Source organism: Vicia villosa, unplaced genomic scaffold, assembly GCF_029867415.1.
Source record: "Vicia villosa cultivar HV-30 ecotype Madison, WI unplaced genomic scaffold, Vvil1.0 ctg.000470F_1_1, whole genome shotgun sequence".
Taxonomy (NCBI): domain Eukaryota; kingdom Viridiplantae; phylum Streptophyta; class Magnoliopsida; order Fabales; family Fabaceae; genus Vicia; species Vicia villosa.
The window spans coordinates 885,235-902,255 of record NW_026705227.1 but is presented as its reverse complement, the minus strand read 5'-3'; the positions used below and the strand labels follow the sequence as shown (position 1 = coordinate 902,255).

General features: G+C 30.3%; 2 protein-coding genes across 4 annotated transcripts; one reads left to right on the top strand and one right to left on the bottom strand.

The window, feature by feature from the left end:
- The first annotated feature begins 245 nt into the window (after nucleotides 1–245).
- Nucleotides 246–4,608, top strand: LOC131628707 (disease resistance protein RPV1-like). 3 transcript variants are annotated; one of them, XM_058899537.1, is made up of 7 exons: nucleotides 246–429; nucleotides 543–1,128; nucleotides 1,244–2,348; nucleotides 2,625–2,900; nucleotides 3,133–3,957; nucleotides 4,075–4,375; nucleotides 4,493–4,608. In XM_058899537.1, exons 1-7 carry the CDS (start codon nucleotides 393–395, stop codon nucleotides 4,495–4,497), a joined length of 3,135 nt encoding a protein of 1,044 aa, XP_058755520.1. In that variant the 5' UTR covers nucleotides 246–392; the 3' UTR covers nucleotides 4,498–4,608. The 3 variants fall into 3 exon arrangements, with proteins under 3 accessions (XP_058755520.1, XP_058755519.1, XP_058755521.1); XM_058899536.1 differs by having other exon boundaries at nucleotides 247–429; nucleotides 4,075–4,608; XM_058899538.1 differs by having other exon boundaries at nucleotides 248–429; nucleotides 625–1,128; nucleotides 4,075–4,608.
- Nucleotides 4,609–4,956: 348 nt separating this feature from the next.
- On the bottom strand, nucleotides 4,957–10,040 carry LOC131628706 (disease resistance protein RPV1-like). Its single transcript, XM_058899535.1, has 6 exons — nucleotides 9,802–10,040; nucleotides 9,110–9,695; nucleotides 6,844–7,960; nucleotides 6,348–6,626; nucleotides 5,442–6,179; nucleotides 4,957–5,355 (listed from the first exon to the last, which is right to left on the bottom strand). Exons 1-6 carry the CDS (start codon nucleotides 9,932–9,934, stop codon nucleotides 4,957–4,959), a joined length of 3,252 nt encoding a protein of 1,083 aa, XP_058755518.1. The 5' UTR covers nucleotides 9,935–10,040.
- Nucleotides 10,041–17,021: the final 6,981 nt, after the last annotated feature.

Sequence of the window (17,021 nt, the reverse complement as noted above, 5' to 3'; positions counted from 1 at the left end):
GTTTGGTTAATTAATTTATGCTTAGTTTCTAAATTGTTTGAGATGAATCTAATTGCATTAAAGTCAAAAATATGTGTTACGTTCTTTGGTAGGACCATGCTATTTCATGAAACGGAAGTCAATGTTTGGATAATCAATCATGGCAAATATGTGAATTTTAAGTATGACTTTTTTTTTTTTAAATAATGTTCAAAATAGTTGGCAATTCAATCATGTTTCATTTTTAAATGAAAACATGAAGACTTTTAAAATAGAAGATGTAATGCCACGATTAAATTAATTAGTGTCTTGCTTCTTCTTCTTCTTTCTTTCTTAAAACCACGACCAATCATCAGATCACATTACTGATAAACTTCAAGCAACACTGCCTACACCAAGATATTCATTCATCAATGTCTTCTTTGAAAGATCGCCGACAACGTAGAGATGGTAAGCTAGTGAAACAATAAGGGAGAAAATCTTTCATTTATTTTTCTATATTAGTACATGAATATATTTCGAAGCTACTAATTTTTTATTATTTTTTTATATGTATATTTTAGTTGGTCTTGATGAAATGGCTGAAGCATTTATAAGTAATTTTAATAGAGTGATTCGTGAATATGAAGTGTTCTTAAGTTTCAGAGGAGAAGATACTCGTGCATCTTTCACTTCACATCTCCATGCTGCTCTTCGGAACGCTGGAATCTCCGTTTTCATGGACGATGATTCGCTTCAAAGGGGAGATCACATTTCAACATCAATAAATCAAGCCATCGAAGAATCTCAAATTTCTGTGATTGTTTTTTCAAGAAATTATGCAGATTCACGTTGGTGTTTAGATGAGTTGGTGAAGATAATGGAGTGTCGCAGAACCATAGGTCAGGTGGTTTTACCTGTGTTTTACGATGTAGATCCTTCTGAGGTACGTCATCAGAAAGGCGAGTTTGGAAAAGCATTTCAAAGTCATTTGAGTAGACTTTCAAATAAGGAAGGAAGTCAAGACAGGTATGGAAAATCAGTTCGAAACTTTTTAAACAGTCTGTCTATCTTTAAAGACAAGTCAGAGAAACAAGTGCTGAAACGGTGTTGGAGCGCGGCGCTTCGTGAGGCAACAGGGCTTGCTGGGTTTACAGTGCTAAATTCCAGGTAATCCAATCCCATTCAATTCAACAAACATTTGTTGCTTTCTAGTAAATGATTTTGAATATAAAAAGTAATCTGTTTTGAATTTTGGGGTATACAATGATAATGATATGTGTAGGAACGAAAGTGAGGCTGTCAAGGATATTGTTGACAAAGTTAAATATTTGTTAAACAAGAAAGATATGTTCATTCTTAATAATCCAGTGGGAGTTGAACCTCGAGTGTCAGATATAATTCAACTACTAGACATCCAACAAACAAATGATGTTCTTCTACTAGGAATGTGGGGCATGGGAGGAATTGGCAAAACCACCATTGCAAAAGCTGTTTGCAATAAAATTGGCTATAATTTTGAAGGTAAGAGCTTCCTTCTAAATATTAGGGAGGTTTGGGAGTCAAATGGTGGAAAAGTGTCTTTACAACAGCAACTTCTCTATGGTATTTGTAAAGAAAACGAAACCAAGATACAAAATGTTGAGGAAGGGAAAAAAATATTGATGGATAAACTTTGTCATAAAAAAGTACTTCTCGTACTTGATGATGTGAATACACTGGATCAATTGAATGCTTTGTGTGGAAGTCGAAAATGGTTTGGTTCGGGGAGTAGAATAATCATCACAACTAGAGATGAACATATACTTAGAGCGATTAGAGTCGACAGATTATACACAATGAAAGAAATGGATAAAAGTGAATCAGTTGAGCTTTTTAGTTGGCATGCGTTCAAGCAAGCGAGACCTACAGAAGATTTTGCTGGAGTTTCCTTAAACGTAGTTGAGTATTCTGGGGGATTGCCGCTAGCTTTGGAAGTTCTTGGGTCATATTTGTTTGAAAGGGGGATAGTAGAGTGGAAGTGTGCATTGGACAAGCTCAGAAGAATTCCCAATGATGAAGTGCAGAAGAAATTAAAAATAAGCTATGATGGTTTAAATGATGATACAGAGAAAGAAATATTCCTTGACGTAGCATGTTTCTTTATTGGAATGGACCGAAATGAAGTTATACTTATATTAAATGGTTGTGGACTTTTCGCAGAAATTGGGATAAGTATCCTAGTTGAGCGATGCCTTATAACTGTTGATCATAAGAACAGACTTGGAATGCATGATTTGGTACGAGATATGGGAAGAGAAATCATTCGTGAGGAATCACTAAAAGAGCCTGGAGAGCGTAGCAGGTTGTGGTTTAGTGAAGATGTGCTTAATGTATTGTCAAGCGAAACTGTAAGTACTTCATATACTTTTTGTTTTACTAACTTGTACTTAAAATATCTAAAACTGAAGGAATTGAAAAACCAATATGAGTAAATTTTTAGCACAAACGTGTTTTGGTGATTATCACAATAACATAAAAAAACTAGTCTAGTTGTGATTTGAAAATTAGTTTGATTGTGATTCCTAGTTTCTAGTAATAGATGATTGGTTTATAGAAAGTTCTTTTATCTGCTTTGTATGTCTAATTCATGCTTGTTTTAATTTTTGGTTCATCATATTTCACAGGGAACAAAAGTTGTTGAGGGACTGGCTTTGAAGTTGCCAAGAGCTAATGCAAAATGTTTTAGGACTAAAGTATTTACGAAGATGACGAGACTCAGGTTCCTTCAACTTACTGGAGTACAACTTAATGGAGATTTTGAATGCCTCTCAAGAAATCTGAGATGGCTTTCTTGGAATGGATTTCCTTTAAAATGCTTACCTACGAGCTTTTATCAAGAAAATTTAGTTTCTATTGTGTTAGAAAACAGCAATGTCAAACTTCTATGGAAAGTAACTCAGGTATAAAATTTTATACTATTTTACTATATGGTTGTTTTGACCTTGATTTTAATAATTTCTGCGACATTATATATGGAAATATAGCCTTGTTTCAAAGATTTTGCAAAGTTAACCAATCTATTAATAATTTTGACAGTGCAATAATGAAGATAGTTTGCTTTCAATTTTCATGGTTAGCGATAAATTGTATTTACTTCAACTTAATTTTTATATAACTTTTCTGTTATTGCAGAGGTTGGAAAACCTTAAAATTCTCAATCTTAGTCATTCTCATTATCTGAAACAAACTCCGGATTTTTCAAACTTGCCTAATCTTGAACAGTTAGTACTCATAGATTGTCCGAAGTTGTCTGAGGTTTCGCCTAGTATTGGACATCTAAGTAAAATTCTTCTGATAAATTTGGAAGACTGTACTAGTCTTCATAGCCTTCCAAGAAGTATCTATAAGTTGAAATCTCTGAAAACTCTCATTCTTTCCGGGTGTTCAGCTATTGACAAGTTGGAAGAAGACTTAGAACAGATGGAATCTTTAACCACTCTACTCGCAAATAACACTGCAATAACAAGAGTTCCGTTTTCAATAGTAAGATCAAAAAGCATTGGATATATTTCTTTGTGCGGCCATGAAGGATTTTCACGTAATGTCTTTCCATCTATCATTTGGTCTTGGATGTCACCGACAAGCAATCTCCCATCTCCATTTCAAACATCTGCCGTCACGTCGTCCTTGGTTCCATTAGATGTACCAAATAGTAGTTCCCATGAACTATTGTCTATGTCCAAGTACCTTCCGTGGCTTCGATGTCTTTGGGTGGAGTGCGGATCAGCACTTCAACTTGCTCAAGACTCAAAAAGAATTTTGGATGCCTTATATGCCACAAATTTTACAGAATTGGAATCAACTTCATCACAAGTTTCAAATGTGAAAGCTCATGCGTTACATCAATACTACTGTCAAGTGCACATTTCAGAATCAAATACTTTCTTGAGATCTCTTTTTATTCAAATGGGAATGAGTTGCCAAGTCACTAATGTTTTGAAAGAGAAGATTTTACAGGTTTCACATAGAATTCTCTCCCCTCATTTATATCTAATCTTTCCAACTGTCATTTCTTATAACAGAATTCATTTTGGTCATTCCTAATAATTTCTGAGCCTATTTTCACTGTTTCAGAATATGGGCGTTAATCGCCATGGTGGTTGTTTGCTTCCCAGTGATAGTTATCCAAACTGGTTAACCTTCAATTGCAAAGGTTCTTCTGTAATTTTTGAAGTCCCTCGAGTGCAGGGGCGAAACTTAAAGACAATGATATGCATTGTCGACTCTTCAACCGCGGATAATATAGCATCAGATGGTCTTAAAAATATGTTGGTGAAAAATTACACAAAGGCCACCATTCAGCTCTATAAGAGAGAGGCATTAGTCTCATTTGATAATGAGGAGAGACAGAGCTTAGTATCAAGTATAGAACCAGGTAACAAAGTCGAGGTTATTGTTGTTTTTGAGAACAATTTCATTGTTAAGAAGGTAACAATTTATCTCATATATGATGAACCAAATGGAAAAGTAATTGCTTAAACATACTTCGCAGGTTGAAGCCAACCATTTTTCGGAGAAGTCTATTGACATATTTAGTTTTTCTTTTGTTGGGTTTTACAAGTCTTGTCATCTAACAAAGATGTATGTATTGGTTATCTCATTGAAAAATCATTGCTTAAATAAAATTGAAAATTTCATTTTTGATGGCATATCTCACCAAGTTTATATGGTATATATTTTCTGAATAAAAAAGTATGAATATAAAACTCGAATAAAATTGTAAACTAAAAGTAACTTGACCTTCTGAAATTCTTGTAGACTATTATTTCCTCTCATCTCTAAACATGTACAATAACAAATTAAGCCAGATGAAACTGCATAGGACACTAAAAAGTAACTGTTCATTCTGAAACAGATTTTTATTTGCCGCAGAATTTTTTTGCAGTCACTACTTTTACAATCTCCTCACTTCTTCTAGATTCTATCTCATTGTAACAAGATTCTTCCTCTTCCATTTCAAGTGATCAAAGAAAATTTAATGAAACCAAGTTCTTTGTGAATTGGTCCATCATATATGAGATAAATTCTTGTACTCTTCACAGCGAAATTGCTCTCAGAAACAACAACAAATTCCACTTTATTACCAATTTGAATACTTGATATTGCACTTTGCAACTCCTCATCTTCAAATGATGCTAATGCCTCGGTCTTAAAAAGCATAAAGGTGGCCTTTGTGTAATTTATCACCAACACACTTTTAATAGGGTCATCTGATGTTATGTTATCCGGGGTTGAAGGATAGACAACACACATAATTGTGTTCAAGTTACGCCCTAACACTATAGGAACTTCAAATTTCACAGAAGAACCATCACAGTTGAAGTTAAAGCAGTATGGATGACTCCCGCCCTTACCCTGTAACAGTAAAAATAGGCTCAAAATTTCATATAATGTTTCAACAATTGAAGATACATGTATATAGAGAGAGTTCAATGTGAAACCTGTAAAATTTCCTCTTTTAGACTTTCTGTTACTTCGCAATTCACTCCAGTTTGAAAAAACCGAGGTTTGAAGGAAGTTTCTGAACCTGAAATGTGAACTTGTTCCATTTCTTCAGAATCTGTGACAGATAAAGCATTTAAAATTATTTTTGCGCTTCGAGAAAGATCAACTTTTGAATCACATTTCACCCATAGACATTGACATTGTGGAAGGTACTCAAACATTGATGATAACTCGAGGGAACTACTACGAGGTGCATTGAGAGGCACAATGGATGAGAGATTATTTCTTGGTGATGTCCAAGACTTGATGATAGATGGAAACACATCACTTGGGAATCCTTCATAGCCGCACAAAGAAATATATCCAATTTTTTGTAACTTTTCTAACGAAAATGGTACTTTTGTTATTGCAGTGTTATTTGCAATGAGGGTGGTTAATGATTCCAACTGTTCCAAATCCTCCTCCAACTTGTCAATCTTTGAACATCCAGAAATGATGAGAGTTTTTAGAGATTTCAGCTTATAGAGACTTCTTGGAAGACTTTGAAGGCTGATACAATCTTCCAAATTGATCAGAAGAACCTTTTTATTATATTCAAAAGTATCGGAAACTTCAGACAACCTTGGACAATCAATAAGTATTAATTGTTCAAGATTAGGTAACTTTGAAAAGTCGGGAGTCTTTGTGAGATAATGAGAATGACTAAGATTGAGAATTTTTAGTTTCTCTAGACTCTGCAAGAACAAGAATGTAGAAAACTTAGAGAAGAAGTATAAAACAATATATTTAAGAAAATGCAAATGTATTAAAAAGATTGACAAAAAATGATAACTTTGTCAAAATAACCACATGATAAGATAATATTAAATATTGAGGGAGTTAAGTGAAATAAAAATTAATACCTGGGTTTGTTTGTCATTCCACAGATATTTGATTTTGCTGTTTTCTAACTCAATAGAAACTAAATTTCTTAGATAAAAGCTTGTAGGTATAGATGTTAAAGGAAAACCATTCCAAGAAAGCCATCTCAAATTTTTTGAAAGATATTCAAAGTCATCATTAAGTTTTACTCCATCAAGTTGAAGCAATCTGAGTCTGGTCATTTTCTCAAATGCCTTAGTACTAAAACATTCTGTACTAGCTCTTGGCAACATCAAAGCAAGTCCTTCAACTTTTGTTCCCTTTGACATATGATGAAAAAAAAAATTAAAACAAGCATAAAATAAATATACAAGGTAGATAAAAAAACTTTTCATAAACCAACCATTTGTTTCTATAATCTATGAAGCACAATATGATTCACAATCAAGCTAATTTTCAAATCACAACTAAACTTGTTTTATCAAATACTTTAAGTCCAAAATAGAGAGAAAAAATGAATGTAGATGAAGTACTTACTGTTCGTTTTGATAATACCTCAAGAACATCCTTATTAAACCACAACCTGCTATGCTTTTCGGGATTTTTGAGTGAATTTTCACGAGTGATTTCTCTTCCCATATCTCGCAGCAAATCATGCATTCTAAGTTTGTTTGTATCATCAACCGTCACAAGACTTCGCGCCACAAGGATATTTATTCCATTTTCTGGATAAAGTTCACATTCATTTAATATATGTATAACATCATTCCGGTCCTTTCCAATAAAGAAACAAGCTATATCAAGTAATATATCTTTCTGAGTGTCATCCTCCAAACCATCGTAGCTTATTCTTAACTTCTTCTGAATTTGATCATTTGGGATTGTTTTGAGTTTGTCCAATACACACTCCCACTCTTTTACCTCCCTACCATACAAATACGACCCAAGAACTTCTAAAGCTAGTGGCAATCTCCCAGCATACTCAACAACATTTTTGGAAATTTCAATAAAAACTTCTTTAGGTTTCACTTGCTTGAACGCGTGCCAACTTAAAAGCTCAATCGTTTCTCTTTCATCCATTTCTTGCATATTGTAAAATTTATCCACTCTATTCCCTTTAAGTAAATCCATATTTCTAGTTGTAATGATTATTCTACTACCTGAACCAAACCATTGCCGATCTCCACACAAAGCATTCAATTGATCCAATGTATTCACATCATCAAGTACGAGAAATACTCTTTTATGGCAAAGTTTATCCTTTAATATACTTTTTCCTTGGTCAGTGTTTTGTATCCCTGTTGTTGTTTCTTTATAGATATCAAAAAGAATTTGTTCTTGTAAAGACACTTGTCCAACATTTTGTTCCCAAACTTCCCTAATATTTGCAAGGAAGCTCCTACCTTCAAAACAACGGCCAATTTTATTATAAATGGCTTTTGCAATAGTGGTTTTTCCCATTCCTCCCATACCCCACATGCCTATTAGTAGAACATCACTTGATTGTTGGATGGACGGTTGGATGTCTAACAGTTGAATCATATCATGCACCCGAGGTTCAACTCCCACGGGATGATTGGCAACAAACATGTCTGTCTTGTCTAGCAAAAGTGTAGTTTTTTCAACAATTTCCTTGATAACCTCACTTTGATTCCTATTTAAAATAAATAAATAAAAGTTTATATCAATCTATGAAGCACAGACTTTATCTCTGTTTGATAAGTCATATTTTGAGCTTATAGCTTATAAGTTCGTATGATAATAAAATATCTGTTTGTTAACGGTCTTTTCATCACGAGCTTATAGTTTATTTTACTAGCATATAACTTATTTTTAGACGCTTTTTTAAATAGCATTTTAGGTTATAGTTTATTATTTTTTTCCATTAATATCCTTATAAATTTTAATTATTTTAAATGTGCATTTAATTATTAATTAACAAATGTCTTTTTATGTCATTTTACATTTATCAGTTAATTAAACTGCTAATTTTATCAAACACTTTAATTAACTTATCAGCTATCAGTCATTAGCCATCAGCCATCAGTAGCCATCAGCAGTCATAAACTATCAGCCATCTGCTATAAACTAACTTATCACCCAACCGCTAATTTTAACAAACAGAACCTCTATAAAATATAGACTCCGACGCAGATACTACATCATCAATAATGTCAAACTCATATGACAATAACACCACTACATATAGTATTTGATTTTTATTATCCATCTATTACTAAAGAGTTTAAACTAATCTAATAAAAATTATTAATATATTTTTAATTCTTCATTGATAATATTGTCTTAATACATCTTTAACACTTATGATCTTAAATGTGTGAAACTTTTTCAAAAAATTATTAATATATTTTTAATTCTTCATTGATAATATTGTCTTAATACATCTTTAACACTTATGATCTTAAATGTGTGAAACTTTTTCAAAAAATGTATAAGATATGTTGAAGTAAATAAAATAAAAAATCACTTCTCTAAGTTGTCAAACGCATATTATAGGAGTGTGATAGGAGTATGTTACACATTGATTCAAGAAGTGTTTAACTAAATAAAAAATAATAATAATAATTTTTTTTAGACATTTGTTTGACTGTTTTGACCATTGTTTTTACAAGTGTTATATACGTGTTAGACATCAACTTCCGACAGTGCATCGTGATTTGTAAGTTTATTTTGTGTCAGAAATACAAGAAAAATTTTATTAAAAAATAAAAATATAATCAAAAGGTTTTTCTTTTCTTTTCAAAATACTTTGTTTGAAAGAATTCTGGTAGAATTGAGTTACCTGGAATTTAGCACTACAAACCCTGCAAGTCCGGCTGCTTGACCAAGGGCTTCTTTCCATCTCTGAACTCGACTAGGAGACTCGTCTTTACTCTTTAACAAACAGCTCACAACATTTTTAAACGCATTTGCAACCTTTCTATAGAGTCCTTCCTTTTTTGAAATCCTCTTCAAAAGACTATGAAATGCTTTTCCAAACTCACCCGTTTGGTGACGAACATCAGAAGGATCTACGTCATAAAAAACCGGCAGCACCACCACCTGACTCAGGGTTCCGTGACACTCCATTATCTTCACCAACTCATCCAGACACCATTGCGAATTCGCATAGTTTGTCGAAAAAACTATCAGAGCAATTTGAGATCCTTCAATTGCTCGCAGTAATGAAGCTGAAATGTCATTTCCTCTTTTAAGCGAGTCATCATCCTTGAAAACATTGATTCCGGCGTTTTGAAGAGAAGCATAGAGATGCGAAATGAAGGAAGAACGAGTGTCTTCGCCTCTGAAACTTAGAAAAACTTCGTATATTTTTAATGGTGTTTTTCTCATATCTTCTTGCTCACTTTTTATTTCTTCATCCCTGAAAACTATAATAAAAAAATAATAATAGAAGAGTAATAAATCTGTGGATTGAATGAACTAAATACATATAATGAAGTAAAATAACAAAATAAAATTAGAAAAATATTTTACATTGTTCTTGAAAATGAATGGCATTTCGAGTATCACTACGAGATCTCGAAGAGAAAGGCCTGCTACGAGATCTCGAAGGGAAAGGCCTGCTCGTCCGTTTATGGCCGCTGTCGGCTCTCAAAAAGGAAGTCATGGATGAAAGTGTATATCAGTCTGTGTTTGAAGCTGAAAGAGAGAAAGATAATAATGTCGTTAATAAAACATAAAAACATAAATATAATAGAATGCAATTTATATTTAATTTCATCTTTAAAAAAAATCTGATTCAACTTTTGACTAGTTGCCAAACCTGAAAGAGAAAAATGTTTGTTTGCTGTGAAGTTTCCTTCAACTTGTGCTCAACTTGATGCAATCATTTGTGCATGTCCAAGAAATTGCTTTGGCCTATAGTATTCCCGGACCACGAATATACGCCATTGACTGGTACAGTTGACAGAATATCAAAGTTAAACTTTTTAATTATAAACATCAAAATTATTCATTAAAAAATTTAACATCAAGGCTGGTAAACTGTATTTTGAGCTTATAAGCTCGTATGATAATAAAAGATATGGTTGGTAATAATTTTTTTATCACAAATTTATAATTTATTTTACTAACTTATAATTTATTTTTCAGACGCTATTTTAAATAGTATTTCAGCTTATAGTCATTTTTTCTTCCATTATTACACTTATAAATTTTGAATATTTTAAATATACATTATATTATTAATTAAGAAATATCTATTTATGTCATTTTTAGTTAAACCGCTAATTTTACCAAACACTTTAATTAACTTATCAGCTATCAGTCATCAGTTATAAGCTATAAATTATCAGTCATCAGCCATAAGCTATAAATTATCAGCCATCAGCCATAAGCTATAAACTATCAGCCATAAACTATAAACTATCAACTAACTTATCACACAGTTAACTTATCACCCAACCACTAATTTTACCAAACAAAACCTAAGGTTTTTTTTTACAAGCCATATTTCAAGCTTATAACTTATAGCTTATAAGCTCGTATGATAATAAAAGACTTGTTTTGATACAATATTTTTATCACGAGCTTATAGCTTATTTTACTTATAACTTATTTTTTAGACACTATTTTAAATAGCGTTGTAGCTTATAGCTTATCATTTTTTTATTCCAATAATATCTTTATAAATTTTAATTATTTTAAATGTGCATTTAATTATTAATTAAGAAATGTCTTTTTATGTCATTTTACATTTATCAGCTAGTTAAACCGTTAATTTTACCAAACACTTTAATTAGCTTATCAGCTATCAGTAATCATCCATCAACTATAAACTATAAACTATCAGCCATAAGCTATAAGTTAGCTTAGCATCTAACCTCTAATTTTACCAAATATAGCCTAAATGGGGATAAAAATGTGTAGGTACTATAGTAACTACTAAGGGTCTCATTGATAAAAATAGCGGTTGACTGATAAGCTAGCTGATAGCTTATAGCTTATGGCTTATGGCTGATGACAGATAGCTTATAATTTATAAATGGTTGAGACAAATAGCTGATAAGCTGATTGAAGTGTTTGGTAAAATTAGCGGTTCAACTAACTTATAAATGTAAAATGACATAAAAGATATTTAATAATAATTTTTTATTTTAAATTAAAATAAATTATAAAGGATAAAAGTGAATTTTTGTTAAAATAATAAGGATAAAAAGGGAAGAAAAATGATAAGCTATAAGTTATAAGCTAAAACACTATTTAAAATAGCGTATGAAAAATAAGCTATAAGATAGTAAAATAAGCTATAAGTCGTGATGAAAAGACTGTTACCAAACATGTCTAAATTGTCATATGAGCATATAAGCTATAAGCTTAAAAGTGTGTCTTCTCAAAATTATGTCTTGTCAAATAGGGTCTAATTGTTCTTTAAAAAAAATTCTCGTCACTCGATACCATACTCCCGTGGCGAGTATCAACCTTTTATATATATTCATATTCATATTTTAAGGATATATAAGTACTTTTATTTAGGGGTGTTTGCAGTGCAGTTTGGCGGTTTTGACGCAAAAAATTATCTAAATAACTAGAGAAAAATATGTGATTTAGTTTGGTTCGGTTAGTTTTAAAAATAAAATCGTAATGACCCTAATCAAATCAATGCAGTTTGGTTCAGTTCGGTTGGTTCAATTTTTTTCAAAATTTTATTGAGCCATACATGCACGTATAGATGACAACATAACTTTATATTTAGTCAGTCATACATTACCAAATACAATAAAACTCGTCATATTTGAACCACAACTTCATTTAATATATAAAAATCATATTAAACAAAAGTGGGATAATAAACAGCAAACAATAGCATTAAAAAATATCAAAAATATTATAATGAAAAAAAAATCGAGGAGATGAGAGATTAATGAAAGTGAAAACAAAAAACAAAAAGAGATGAGAGATTAGAAATGAAGAGGTGCATTAAAAACGAAATTGAAAGAAAGAACAATAGCATAAAAATGAGAAGGTGAAAAAGAAAGAATATAAGAGAGTAAAAAATAGAAAAGAAAAGGCAAGATATATTTGGAGAAGAATGCTATATACTGCTAGGAGAGATTTAAGAAGGATGAAACTGAAACACAAAGTTGAGGAAGAGAAAATTGTTCGTAATCATAAGGTCAAGGCATAATATATTTAGGTTTGGGTTCGATGTGAGTTAAATGAAATTTGGGTTGTAACATAAGGTGGTTTGTTGAAATATGACTCAAACACAGTCGAACCAATTGCGATTTTTTGCGATTTGTGATTAGGTTTTGTTCAATTTGCGATTTTTTATTAGGCTAATTCGGTTTTGAACACCCCTACCCATATCCATACTTGTTACTCGCAGTTCTAATAAAAATAAATATATTTATTGAAATATATCATATAATTTTAAATTTTTAAAATAATAAACAAAAAATTCAAATAATTTATTCTTTAATTATATAATAAAGAAACATTTATATTAGAATATATAATAATTTAATTTTGATCAATTTTTTTTAAATAGATATACATACATATTTTATATTTATGTAAATTAAAATATATAAATATATATTGTGCGGATATGGGACGGGTGAGTACTAAGGTACCTGTAACCGCACGCATAATCACGTATTTTAATAGATAATTATGTGTCCGCGTCTATTTTACATGTTTACAATTGACTTCCCGAACAGTTAAGGGTGGCAAAGCGGAATGCCCGCACTAACATATGTTCGCCAAAAGAAGAGTGGCGTGGGCAAGCCCGCAAATTTGAAATTGACATAGACACCTAATCCGCCCCGCTAAGGTGGCGGATTGGCGGACGGCGGGCTTGCCCACCTATATTTTTTTAATAGAATAATAGATTTTTTACATATCAACTAGATTTTTCACATAGTTTTTAGAACAATTTTTTATAAAGCATCTTTTTAACAAATTATACTTAAAAACTATTGCATATATTAACAAATAAATGTATAAAATAAAACTATCAAGAATTGAAATTACTATAATTAACTAAAAAAGATAACCGCACAAACTAAATGGGCATTCACATTTTCTTGAACCGGTGTCGTCATATTTCAATTTTTGGATACGACGGTTATATTTCCCACTTCTTTCGTAATTCAAAGTCACGAATGCATTTCTTCTATATGTACCATTATCAGACCTTCCAATCACAACACCAAATCCTAGTTTTGTGGCCTCTATACGAATCCACTATAACATGTCTTTACGTAATTGAAACTCTTCTCCATTTTCAAAAGGCTCACAAATATCTATCACCTTTAGTTACGATAAGAGATACGAGAGGTGGAACAATTTGAGACACATTAGGTTTGGAAATGTAATCGGGATGCACCATACCTAATGTTATTAAAAAAAACTTATTAACACTAACTTATTAGCACTTCTGTTGTCAAATAAACACAGACAGGAACTAGATATGCATTTCCGGTTATGTTCAACTACTAATCGGAAGTATACATTCGGTTTTCGCGTAACCTTTTTCCACAATCAAAAACAGATTAATGTAAGGAATGAGGATTGAAATGAATAAACTTTACCTTAAATTCTACTTCCTTGAGCTCCTTTTGATATGGTGAACCACAAAAATGAAGATTTAGAGTGGAAAAATGGATTGAGAATGGAAGTTTTTTAGAGGTTTTATCGAAAGAAGAAGATATGGTATGATTAAAAGTTGACTATACTGGTTAGTGTTTTAAACATTATGAATTTTCTGTAATACCGGAAGTATACTTCCGATTATAGATGAAATGACAAGGTGACCGAAAAAATCAATCTTCCTGCTTTATAAATTGAAAACATAATATCGTACAGAATCGGAGATATATCTCCGGTATGTGTTTTTACATTTTGAAGGAAAAAACCACATTTAACCTGTTTTGTGAAATATATGGTGCGAACCAGAAATATATTTCGGATTTTAGAGGGACAATTTTAAAATTGTAAAAGGTCTTTCTTTTAGGAATGGAGTGAAAAAAGAAATTTCCTTTCTTTTTGTTCCACCCATTTGTGGATAATGTGTGAGCGATGGAGAGCGGACATAGCCGCATGGGGCTTTGGCTAATATGCATAAGGATTTTACTTATGCACCATGCATAAGCCTACATAAGCCATTGGGTCATGTTTTTAATCCAGTATTGAGTATCGAGTATTGAGTATTGAGTGGTGAGTATTGAGTATTGAGTAATAACAATTGATATCTAGAATCTGCTCCAAGGGTCCATAATAATCTATGCATGGTGCATAGATTTTTATCTATGCACGGTAACTGCACCCGCCGCATGGGTAGCAAACTTGTTTTTTTAAATAATGTAGGAGAAAACTTTGAAGTATTTGTGATTAATAATTTAATGATAATTATATCACTAATAATTATAATTTAAAAATTGCATTAATAAAAATATTAATTGATTTTTTCTTTTTAATAAAATGTTTATAATTAAATATAAGGATAAAACTTACTTTTATCATAAATTTTATAAGGAATTTAGAAAGAATTTAGTGTAGGTTTGGTTTCAATTTTAAAAGGGGTAAAAATATTTTTAGAGGGTATAATTGATTCTATAATAATTTAACATGTTTGGTTTTGTTAAAGTAGAATTAATTATGTTTTCAGAATTGATTCTACTAGGGGTGTAGTGTGTGTTTGGTTTTGCGGTGAAAAAATTAATTTTTGAGTGAATTGATTATGTAAAATTGATTTTGGATAAAATTGAGTTAAAGGTAAAGTAATTTATGTTTAGAGAAATTCTTGCCAAAGTGAGTTGAGCAATAAATTGCAGTGTAAAAATCACGTTTAAAAATGTTATTTGATCAAAAGCTACAAATTTTAACTTCAAGTAGAATCAATTCTTGAAAGCATAATAATTTTGATTGAGATTAACCAAACACGTCAAAATCAATTTTAGGCGTCAAGAATCAATTATGGATGCCTTAAATGTGAAACCAAACATAGACTACATGGGTTGGATCAACCCGTGAACCCGGTCAAACCCACTCTAAAAAATCCATAAAAGTGGATTGGGTCGGGTAATTTTGTGGATATGGGTTTAAAAACTAAAAAATCCTTTAAAAATTTTGGGTTTCGGGTAAAACCAGACTCAAACTCAAAAAAATCACTGACTCACTAATCAAACATTTATTTCAACAATTTTAATGATTTTGATGAATAATAACTTTGTTGTTGCAATTTTATTCTTTTGAATATTTACTATTTTAGTGAACTATGATTTTGACTAATTTTAGATATTTCACTCTTTGATTATGTTGATGTTAATATGATTTTATGTCATGCAAGTTTAATTTGTTTCTAGTATTTTATAAAAAAAATTTACTAGTTCATGTTATCATTTATTATTTTATGATGCTAAGAAATAGTAAAAATAGGTTATTTAATTTTTTTAAGATAAAAAATGTTAAATAATTTTATGAAAAAATACGATGACACATCATTTATTCATTTAATATTAATAAAATAAGAAAATATTTCGGCAATCCACTACCCAAACCAACTCAACCCGAAAATTAGTGAATTTGTCTAAATCAATCCATTGATACAGCGGGTGGTTATATTACCTCACTCAAACCAAAATATTTTATATGAACTAGATTTTTGGCACGTGCGTTGCACGGGTTTGTTTATAATTTTTACCTAAAATTTTTTAAAATCAAATAATATATTTGATTAAGTATAGTTAATTATAATTATATGATTAAACATACTTTAAAATTATATTAAATACAAAATAAAATTTTATAGTATGAGAAATGTTAATAAATTATACATACAAAATTTCAATTATATCTTTAAATTAGAAAGATATATCATATTTACGTGAATAATACAATATTATAAAAAAAAGTGTTATATAAAATTATGTGTATGTATTATTTGTGATTAATCATTAAATTCATAATAAATATAAGAGTCGATCAATGTAAATTTCAATTTAGTGTTTAATCTATAATTTATAAAATCTAAGAATTTTTTATTCAATGTCAAGTCCTAAAAAAGTTGTAATTATATATTCTCTAAAAAATTCATTATTTAAAATTATATTATATCTTACCATATTGATTCATATTTTCATGATTTATTTATTTATTATAGTAGAAGAAATATGTTGTGACTTGATTAATGGATTGGTTATTTAATAGGATAAAGAAAGCTATTATTTATTATGGGGCAATGTATATCATTAATCAATCGAAAAACTTTATATAATCATTTCAATAAATTAATTATATTCACATCAATAATTAAGTTAAAGAAAAAATAATTATGAAAATTAAAATGAAACATATTAAAGAGTTTTTTTTTCTTCAAATTTTATAGACATTGATGATTCTAAAATTTATTATTAAATAATGATATTTAGATTCTTAAGTATAATTTTATGATACAAAATTTAAATTAGTCCCCATATTTCTCTTCCATTTAACAAAATAAATTAATTATTTATAGTACATATTACTTGAATATTATAATAAATCAAATACTTTATCATTACGTAACTCTTAAATAGTTTACTAACTCAAAACTAAATCAATTATAACTTACAACTAAATTTTATTTTACAATTTTATTTTTCATAAATAATTATTTAATTTTAAAGGATATTTAGGGATAGTTAATAATTATTATCATATTAATACAAATTAAAATTAAAATTAAAAAATAATAATACAAATAAAAATAA

Coding starts and splice junctions, on each gene's coding strand:
- LOC131628707 (XM_058899536.1), top strand. CDS start 393: ATGTCTTCTTTGAAAGATCGCCGACAACGTAGAGATG. Junction 1,129..1,243: donor TTTACAGTGCTAAATTCCAG/GTAATCCAATCC, acceptor TGATATGTGTAG/GAACGAAAGTGAGGCTGTCA. Junction 3,958..4,074: donor TGAAAGAGAAGATTTTACAG/GTTTCACATAGA, acceptor TCACTGTTTCAG/AATATGGGCGTTAATCGCCA.
- LOC131628706 (XM_058899535.1), bottom strand. CDS start 9,934: ATGACTTCCTTTTTGAGAGCCGACAGCGGCCATAAACGGACGAGCAGG. Junction 9,696..9,801: donor CATTCATTTTCAAGAACAAT/GTAAAATATTTT, acceptor TTTTTATTATAG/TTTTCAGGGATGAAGAAATA. Junction 6,627..6,843: donor AGGTATTATCAAAACGAACA/GTAAGTACTTCA, acceptor CATATGTCAAAG/GGAACAAAAGTTGAAGGACT.